Here is a 10,861-nt window from a genome sequence, read left to right on the forward strand (position 1 = left end):
TTATGCCCCCTGTATTTTAAGGAAGAACATTATTCTTTCACAAAGAAAATTGGTGTCCTTAAAGGTTGGATTTTTCCGAATTTCTTTAATTAAGGCATTAAGATCAATTTCCAAAAGATGATTTTTTTTATAACCTCTTTTTAGTCAACTTTAGCATTGGTTCATAAACTTATATATATATATATATATTTTTTTTTTTAAACTTTATTTTCTAAATCTTTGAGTGATTTGTTTATTTTATTTTGGCCCCTGGCTCCCTCTGTGTTTATGTGTGAGTAATATGTCCCATGATGCCCTCTCCTCTCTGCAGACCTGTGGATCGCAGCCTTGTTGATTTTGTTGGTGATGTTGGTTTTGGTCGTGGTGGTCCTGCTGGTCTTTACTGGTTTCATCTGTCTGAGGAGGAGGTCATTACCATCAGTCCTGGTAAGTAACAGAATCCATTGTAGCGTTGAAATCCGTAGCTGGTGTTGCAGCACTAAAGGAAGCAGTTGTTGGAAGGAACCAACACTCACTTTTTTTAATTGGCTTTTTTATTTTTTATTTTTTTTAAATGAGCAAAAGTGCTGAAGTCATTACTGGAAAAATGGCATACCACATTCTAGCATTACATTAATATTCAAAAGGCAGTAGATCTGAATTGGTCCTAAAAATTTTAATGCATAAAAGTAGTGAAACATATTGGTGTACACTACAGTACTGTCTCCATAGTGTTGCTACTTAAGAACTTCTGTGGTTTTAGATCTCTGTCATCTCACTATCGAACTCTTTGATGTAGAGTCATCTGTAGTGTGATGTGGAATAGACAACTTGAATTGTAGTCATTTAAAGTACAGTTCAACATGATCCAGTTTGACATGTGTTGTTATTTTCTTTACCATACAATAAATATGCCGTTTTGTTTGTGGTTTGACTTTTTCTGAGTAAATTAGGAAAGAACTGCAGGCGGAAACACACTTTGTGCACATTACTCGAGTGTAATGTGCCATGCCTGTGGTTGAACTGTGGTGTAAGACGAAAAGGCAGACGGCTGCAGGCAACCGTGCTGTTCTTCCATTTCCTTTTCTTTTTTTCTTTTTCAACAAGATGTTTGATGTACCTAGTTTGTCTTGTTATTGAGCTGCCAGTGGTGGTGTAGACGTTAGATGGTCCAAAAATGAAAAATGAGGCCTGTAGATCTAAAGAAATACTCCATATCTGAGTACCCTTTATGCATGTTATTTAATTCTCATCTAGTTTGTGACAGTGTCTCGCTGGGCGATTGATTCTGTTGCTTTTCTGGGTGAGATAAACACGAATAAATTGTGTACAATATGAACATTTCTGACTTGGGCGACTGTTGCTGACATGCCACCTGTGGTATCCCTTTTTCATGTCACGTACAGTGGCCGTCAGTGGTAGCAGTATCCCCGCTCAGTTTCGCCTGGAGAATAACGTTACCTCGAACCATCCAGTCCTCAATAAAATAAAAAATGGATCGATCGAAATCAAACCTAACCAATGGCAATTTTATTTATATAGCACCTTTCATTACACGTAAACTCAAAGTGATTTACATTAAATGACAATATATAAAAATATAAAGATAAACATTAGAACAAAGAATAAACAGAAAAAAGAATACAGTATAAGCACACAACAATCTACAAAACGTAAAAACACACACACACACACACACACACACACACTGTAATGAACTAAATGACTGAGAGAATAGTAAGGTTGTTTGCTTTTGAATGTGGACACAGAAACAGAAACCAGACAGTGTGCTCCTTAAGGACACCATGTTGATGCCAAACCATAAAATACATGAAACTACCCCCTTTAATCAAGGAGTCAAATCCTTCTGATTTTAAGGCAATGTTTAAACTCCAGCTGCTAGATAGTATTCCCAAATAGAATGTGTTGTTTTAAGTTTGACTTTTTCATTCATTGATATTTATTTATTTATTTATATATCTTGATTTACAGTATGTCCTACAAATATCGTCTTGTTTGATGTATGATTTTAGGTGTCTGATACCTTCTTGTTTTCTTCCTAAAATAAAAGTATTTTAGTTTTCATATCACATTTTCTAGTTTGTAATTTCCAGTTATATAACATTTCTTAATGTTAGACATTAAATGCCTGTCTCTGCACTAATGGAAATAATTGTCCAGGACTTTACTATTATATCTATTATTGTTGATATATAGATGAACGTTGTCCAAACACCAAACCAAACGGGGGAAAAGGAGTTCATTGTGCACCTTCCTCAAGCAACGTGTTGTCACTGGAGCATTATCCACGCACTTGACACTGTAAATCATGTTTATTATATAAACACTAAACGTTCTTCTGACTTTAGTTCCTTATGTAACTGGTTTATGCACACCTTCTGACTATACATGTTGGAGTTTATCTGGAAATCAAGCTCACAGTTGAAGTCCACACAAACTTATAAATAGTAATCCGTCCGATTTATTACATAATTGCCTTTTCCCTTCTTTACTGGTTACTATTTTCCAAGATAATACTCTGTTGGACTTGGGGGAATAACTAAAGCCATCCTTTTTTTCTGAACATACAGTACAGGCCAAAAGTTTGGACACACCTTCTCATTCAATGCGTTTCCTTTTTATTTTCATGACTATTTACATTGTAGAGTCTCACTAAAGGCATCAATACTGTGAATGAACACATATGGAATTATGTACTTAACAAAAAAGTGTGAAATAACTGAAAACATGTCTTATATTTTAGATTCTTCAAAGTAGCCACCCTTTGCTTTTTTATTAATAAGGGAAAAACTTCCACTAATTAACCCTGACAAAGCACACCTGTGAAGGTAAAACCATTTCAGGTGACTACCTCATGAAGCTCATTGAGAGAACACCAAGGGTTTGCAGAGTTATCAAAAAAAGCAAAGGGTGGCTACTTTGAAGAATCTAAAATATAAGACATGTTTTCAGTTATTCCTACACTTTTGTTAAGTACATAATTCCATATGTGTTCATTCATATGATTGTGTCTTCAGTGAGAATCTACAATGTAAATAGTCATGAAAAAAGAAACACATTGAATGAGAAGGTGTGTCCAAACTTTTGGCCTGTACTGTATAACATTTGAAATAAAATCCCATATCATATTAGAAATACTCCCTAATTTTTTACAATTTAAACATGTATTCTTTCTTCTTCCGGAACATTTCAACAACAATCTCTTACCTCATGCTTTCCGATTCTTTAATTGCAACCTATTTCTGTAGACATTTTCAAAGTTTTAAACTGCATCAGCCCACAACTGGTAATGTTTTACATTATTCCTATTTAAATAATAATAATAATGATAAAATGAAGGGAAAAAATGTCCCACTGGTGGAAAAAAAACGGGGATAAAAATAATTTTCATTTAATACAATTGACCTAATGCAACAGAACAGCCAGATGCCACCGCTGGTTCTGCCATGTTAATTAATAACACAACAGATCTGTGATAATGGTTATTCTGAATCACAACAAGCGTTTCAACAGCAGAATAATGAAAAGCTTGCTGCTCTGCTGGTCCTGCCTCACCAGCTTCTGTATCAGAACTACAGACAGTAGTAGAAACCTTTTGATGCATAAAAAGTACAGATTAAGTGTGTGTGTGTGTGTGTGTGTGCTTGGGGAGTGTGTGTAGAGCGAGTGAGAGAGTGACGGCAATTACTTTCGGAGCGAGTAGTGACTCTAGAGTCATAGTGAGAAAAACAAAGTATCTCCCCTGAGCTTTCTGGGAAATCTTTAGCAGGAGAATTTAACCCTCTCCTTGATTTCATGTTGTTTATGGAGAAGGAGAACCAGGAAATGAGTCGGGGGGGAAATGCAACGCTACCAAGCCACGGCCGAGCGATGTGCATCGTCGCCACGTGTAGTTTCATTTTTCAGGCTACGGCGTAGGGTCCATGTCTCCACGTACCTACGTACTTAGCCACGGCATAGATTTAACACCGAAGCATAAATCCCACTTTACTCAGAGGGACATTATCAGACTGGTTTTTGCTTCGTGTTCCACGAGGTCAGTCTCAACTTGTAAAAACTGCTTTTAGTTTTAATGCACCTGACTCGTGGTACAAATTACAGCACTTTCTTAAAATCAACTCACTTATTTAATTAAGGCATTAAGATCAATTTCCAAAAGATGATTTTTTTTATAAACTCTTTTTAGTCAACTTTAGCATTGGTTCATAAACTTATGAACACAACTGTGTATATGTATGTATGTATGCCTTTTGGACAATTTAGAAATCTGGTTTTAAACTTACAAGATTGTACTTGTACAGTACTTGCTTTACATAATTGTACTTTATTTTGTATCCGTATTATCCTTATTTATTTATCAAATTTTCAAAGTTCTATTGTCTTTTTATCTTTCTTATGATGGCTTATTCTTTTCTATGTGATTGTCTTTGTAATTACTCTATGTCATTGTAAATGAGGGCTGCCTCTCCATGATCTTTCTCGAGTTTAAATTAAGGTCCGATGAATGAAAATACAGTTAGGGTATATAAATAGTCTAGTTGTTAAATTGGTGTCACTTAGCACTTTGTTACGAGGCAAGTTATGAACCTGGAAAAAAAACATAGGGGGGTTGACAGTTTCTAAAGTGAGATCATTATTCAGTTGGCAGTCACCAATAGCTTTTGAAACCTTCAATTCATATCAGTCATTGGCTTTATTTTATTACAGCATGCTGGGATATAAGAACCAGTATGAGCGTGGGCGTCGGTTACAGTTAACCTTTAATTTTCCGTGGTGTTTGTCTCATGCAGGGGGATTTGAGGACGCTTTTTGGTAAAATAATATGTAGTTTCAGGTTCCATTATTAATTACCTTAAGTCAACCAGAGTGACAGCGAGATGTAGAGGGGGTTTCCCCTCACCCCGGACTTGTATGTGGCCGATGGTTTAAATGCGAAATTTGGAGGCTATTGGTTGCTCACCAACAGTTTCTTTTCCCCAGCACTTTGTGGAACCCCACTTCCTTTAATATGATTCAGCAACATTTCCACTGCTGGGAAACATGTCGCCTGATAGCACAGAATGGATACAGCTTCATTTTTGTTAAATGTCGGAACACGCACACATGTGAACAGTCTGATAAGTTGAGGTCGGGCTTAAAGGACAGCTAAGCATCCATTCTGTCGAAGTGTCTTTGAGCAAGAATCCCTACGAGGGTCAGTCGCTGTTCCTGTTGTGACGCATTAAGAGTTTGGTTCGGTTTAGCAACTGATGGCGTGTGTAAAGATATAACCGCATTCAATGGAAAGGTCCTTCTGAATTTGTCTAAAATTATAAAAATTGGATAACTTGATTAGTCAGTTAATCAGGCCCCATCACCATGACGAACACAAAAATCACTTCCAGGTAGACAAATGGCCGTCAATATGAATTACGGAGATATGTGAAATCTGCTAACGTATTTATTTTCTGTTGTCATTTTCAGTAGTAACTATAACATTTATTTGCTATCCTGTCGCCGGTTGGACTGACTGCTAGTTTGGGTGGTGACATTTTCTTTAGTCTGTGGCCCAACTGGTGAATTTGCTCTCCAAGCTAACAATAGTCAAAGTGTTGACGTATGAAAACTAGGGGTGGGGGAATCGATACAGCATAGTATCGCGATATTTTCCGTGGCAATACTGTATCGATACGTCAAGTGTGGATCTATTATTATATATGTGTTGGTCAGTTTGTCTGCTTGACAATCCCATTTTGCAGCAATAACATTGAAGTGGGCTGTTGATAAAGTATCCTTTGTCATTTGAAATTGGGAAAAATTTGAAGTTGGAAAAAAGGTAATAAATTGCAATATATCGCAGAATATTGCAATATGTTTAAAATCGCAATAATATCATATCATGACATAAGTATCGTGATGATATCGTGTGGTGAGGCTTCTGGGGATTCCCACCACTAATGAAAGCACCAAACATGCGTTTGAGATGAAGGAGATGAGAGTATATCCAGTTGTTCCTCGTTCTCGTTTGCTCAGCATCGTTAAATTGAGCGTACGGGATGCAGGACGAAAGTTATTTATCTCACTTTAAACTGCCAAGAACCTCTCAGTGGGTATTTTTTATTTTTTATTTTGATCACTGTTTCTTCAATGAAATATTTATGTTAAGCTGAAAGTGGATTCATTGATTGGTCGACAGAAAATGAATTCACAACTACACTCAGTGGCCACTTTATTAAGTAGACCTGTACGCTATAATGTAATCCAACACAACTGTTCTGCCATAAAGTCTAATTTAATGAGGCCTATAATCTCAACTTTGTGTTGACATTGTGTCACCATGAGGAAGGGCGATTTCACTTCCATGTTTGAGCATCGAGGTCATGTGAATCAGGGATAGTGTTGTAATGGACGTCAGCTGTGTTTAAATACTCTGCCCCCCCCTCCATTGTAATGTATGATAGCATTGGGGAGTACAAAACACACCTTTAACTATGACCTCAGTTTGAAAATCAATGTTTATCACTGAACATTCAAACTCATATTCAAATGATGTCCCCCAAAACAAAACTTTGTCAACATCTGTTTTGTCTAAAGAAAAGAATGTCTCTGGTTTGTTCATCTCACTTCAGGGTTCCATCTAGTGGACTGAAAAAGCAATCATCTTATTATTCTAGTACCAAAAGGTTAAATTCTTATGTGCAATTTGTATAATAAAAGGTTGATACTTGGCATCCGTGAATCGATACAGTATTGCCACGGATAATATCGCGATACTATGCTGTATCGATTCCCCACCCCTAGTACCTAACAAAGTTGCCACTGAATGTATTTTAATTATTATTATTATTTTTATTAATAGTGAACCGAATGTCTTTAGGTTTTGGATGTTGCTCAAACGAAACCAGACGTCTGAAGACTCTGGGCTCTGCGAACCTGGAGTTGGGGTTGTTCATTATCGTCTGACATCTAATAGAACAACTAATGGATTAATCGAAAAAATAATCAGCATATTATATATATATATATATATATTCATTGCAGCCCTACAGTTAAGCCTTAATTAACTCTCACACTAATGACAACTCTATGCAGTGTTGTAATGTAACAATGTACAAATACTTTGTCACTGTACTTAAGTAGAATGTTCACGTATCTGTACTTTACTTTATTTATAATTCTACTTTTAAAATTTTACTTTTACTCCACTACATTTCCCCTCAGCATCTTCGTTACTTGCAAGACATGTTTTCGTACGTTGGAGAGAAAGTCTTTCTCACAAAAAAAAACATTCTGTTTCTGTTCTTCTCTTTGTTGATGTCAGACTTGATGTTTAAGGTGTGGAAACCCTGAATATTATGCTTTAATATAAGGAAGCCACAATAAAGTTCATAATCAAAGTTATTTTTATTTTTTTACTTCTAATAGTTAAGTACATTTTGATACAGTACAGTAAATATCAGATACTTTAAGACTGTTCCTCATGTAATATTCTAAAAGGGGACTTTAAATTCTACCAAAGTCATTTTCTGGTATAGATACTTGTACTTTTACTCAAGTATTGCTTCCAAGTACTTTTATACAAGAACTGACTCTGTGTCCCAGCCTCCCAGAGCAAAGTACCAAAGTAAAGGGATTGAAACAAGTAGTCAAAATTCACTGATTCCTTTCATGCTGACTAAAAATCAAGAGATTTCAGTTGTATGGGAGCAGCAGGCAGAAGGGCTGTTGAATATCTGCTATCTAAAAACAAGATGGTTGGACTGCTGTTAATCTGCTTTATTGGTTTTAACATTTTTCATTCTCTCTCTCTCTCTCTCTCTCTCTCTCTCTCTCTCTCTCTCTCTCTCTCTCTCTCTCTCTCTCTCTCTCTCTGTGTCTCAGGACATCCATCACATAGAAGGGCTTGTAGTGGTCGCATCCTGCAAGACGTCCCTGTCTTCTCTCCTGGATGTTAATCCAACGGCGCCCTCTTCAGGTGAAAAGAGGAGCAGCCAAACATCAGACCAGAGCGATGTCGAGAGTGAAACGGAGAGCACTGGTGGGACCAGAGGAGGAGGAGGGTATAAACTGCGGAGGGGCACTAACCTGCTCTCTTCCTCCTACTCATCTCCATCATTGTTGTCTGCTCCTTTATGCGCCGAGCCGGAGCCGTTGCTGCCGAGCTTTTCCTCAGACCAAACGCCATCAGACTTCTTCCATCTCCAGCCCGAACCCTCCGTCTCTGCAGAGACACATTCCCGTGCTGGACCAAAGGATTCTCTGCCGATTTCAGAGCCGAGTTCAGACCCCCGCCCTGCAGAAGCAGACCTTTTGACTGTAGGAAAAATCCAGCCAGAGAAGGCGGAGGAGAAGGTGGCGGGAGACGGGGGCAGCCAGGATGTCAACCTCTTCACACTGACCTTCGGCACATATGGCGAGGAAAAGGAGGAGGACTCCCACGTGGACGTGGCTGAGGTGGAGACAGAGTCTTCCTCTTCTTCAGAGGTGTACCGCACCATCCCAACTCCGCCCTCACAAACTACGGACATTTCCATAGCAACTGTTTCCTACTCTGACGATGACGAAGACGAGGAGGAAGATGAGGTGGACGAGCTCTCTGGATATATGAGGCGTCCATAGATGTCTGACAGGACCTATTTTAGAAGTCTTGCGGTTTTCCAGCTGGACGTTACTCCGTTTCACGTCTTTTTACAGTCTCATAGTGTTTACAACGATACACTCAACTCCCGATTCGGTTCAGGATTTTAAGTTGGCGATACCATTTTCTCAGACAAAAAAAACATTCTTTTATTTCTATAAACTGTGCAAAACAGATGTGTCCTCTGTGTGAAACTAAAGTAGGTTACGCCCTAGGCCGTTTAAAAACGGCATCACCATTCATTTTTTTGTCTCAACCTTTACACATTTATATCCATTTAACCGGTTGGCGATGCATTGTTACATCCCTATTAATAATGTGTTATAACCAGTGTTAGGGAAATCCGACTGTGAGCTCATGTTGCAGCACCGGTCTAAATACATTTCCCCCAACTGAGTCCTGAGCGCTGATATATTGTGATGAGTAATGCTCAGTACGGCATGGACATAACTCCTCTCACACAGTTTTAAAATCAGTCGTCTAAAACGTTTCGAACGATGGGTCTCATGCAGGAACCGCTTGTGCAAACATTTGTTCTTTGAATTGATAGGACAGTTGTAGACAGGAAGCGGGGGGAGAGAGAGGGAAGATGTGTACGAAGGGCCCCAGGTCGGAATTGAACCCTGGGCCGCTCCACAATGGACTGAGCGTTGGTACATGCGTCGCACACTCTACCAGGTGAGCTACCAGGGCGCCCCACAAACATTTGTTCTTAATGTAAGTAATATTATTAATATAAGTGGCACTTTTGGGCGATAAAGAAAACTTGTCACATTAATCAATTAACATTTTTTCTTTAGAAGAAACTGCCAGAGACATGTTCTCATGTACAAATCTTGGTCAGACAGTCTGCCTGTAGCGCTCTTTCAAACTCCACTTCTTGACTCGCATGGAATCACCACTCTATTACATTACATGTCATTTAGTGGACGCTTTTATCCAAAGCGACTTACAATTGCTATATATATATGTCAGAGGCCCCACGACTCTGGAGCAACTAGGGGTTAAGTGTCTTTCTCAGGGACACATTGGTTGATGTATCGCAGTGGGAATCAAACCCGGGTCTCCCACACCAAAGGCACGTGTCATATCCACTGCGCCATCACCACCGCACTCCGCAGTCGCCGACACTGTTGCCTTCATTTCAGCTGATTTATTTTCACTTAAAACAATCAAAAAACATTATAACACGTCTGAGTATCGATGCCCCTTCCTTTTACCACAGGCGACCATCATCTACTTAACCATAATGCATCAAGGAGTAATTGCACAATAATAAAATGGTTATTAATTCATAAGAAAAAAAACACATCTGTCAGTAATCAAGCACATTGTGAAAAAGACACTTTTACAACAACAAAAAAATAGCCCCAACACTCCAGCCCCTAATTGCCTATTACAGGGATCGTCAACAGGGGGTCCGTGACCCCTAGGGGGTCCTCAGAGTGAATGCAGGGGGGCCTCCAAATTAATCCAACATATTATAAGCAAACTGGCCTATAGGTAAGGTAGTCACTAAGGCCATCCACAGATACAGTTATTCCTAAGGATTCACAGTACCACATGTAAAACATTAAAACATGATTTATAAAATCATGCAAACAACTACAGTACAGGTCAAAAGTTTGGACACACCTTCTCATTCAGTGCGTTTCCTTTTTATTTTCATGACTATTTACATTGTAGATTCTCACTGAAGGCATCAAAACTATGAATGAACACATATTGAATTATGTTCTTAACAAAAAAGTGTGAAATAACTGAAAACATGTCTTATATTTTAGATTCTTCAAAGTAGCCACCCTTTGCTTTTTTATTAATAAGGGACAAAATTCCACTAATTAACCCAGACAAAACACACCTGTGAAGGTAAAACCATTTCAGGTGACTACCTCATGAAGCTCATTGAGAGAACACCAAGGGTTTGCAGAGTTATCAAAAAAAGCAAAGGGTGGCTACTTTGAAGAATCTAAAATATAAGACATGTTTTCAGTTATTTCACACTTTTTTGTTAAGTACATAATTCCATATGTGTTCATTCATAGTTTTGATGCCTTCAGTGAGAATCTACAATGTAAATAGTCATGAAAATAAAGAAACACATTGAATGAGAAGGTGTGTCCAAACTTTTGGCCTGTACTGTACAGTAATGTATCTTCTTGCATGAGGCCCATTACATTGCCCATATAGTTTTACTGTAAATTGTACAGCTTCATACATCAGTGCTTCCTCTGCAGGGGAAAG

The 10,861-nt window shown here is 38.3% G+C and overlaps 1 protein-coding gene across 2 annotated transcripts in view; it reads left to right on the forward strand.

Moving 5' to 3' along the window:
• LOC120569640 overlaps positions 1 to 9,565 on the forward strand; it is a 28,470-nt gene extending 18,905 nt beyond the window's left edge. For both annotated transcript variants that reach the window (XM_039817603.1, XM_039817604.1), the window contains exons 7-8: positions 311 to 426; positions 7,861 to 9,565. In XM_039817603.1, coding sequence (XP_039673537.1) covers positions 311 to 426; positions 7,861 to 8,598 — 854 coding nt within the window. In that variant the 3' untranslated portion in view covers positions 8,599 to 9,565. The remainder of the gene's footprint in view (positions 1 to 310; positions 427 to 7,860) is intronic.
• The last annotated feature ends 1,296 nt before the right edge of the window (positions 9,566 to 10,861 follow it).

This window comes from Perca fluviatilis, chromosome 12 (genome assembly GCF_010015445.1).
Source record: "Perca fluviatilis chromosome 12, GENO_Pfluv_1.0, whole genome shotgun sequence".
Classification (NCBI taxonomy): Eukaryota; Metazoa; Chordata; class Actinopteri; order Perciformes; family Percidae; genus Perca; species Perca fluviatilis.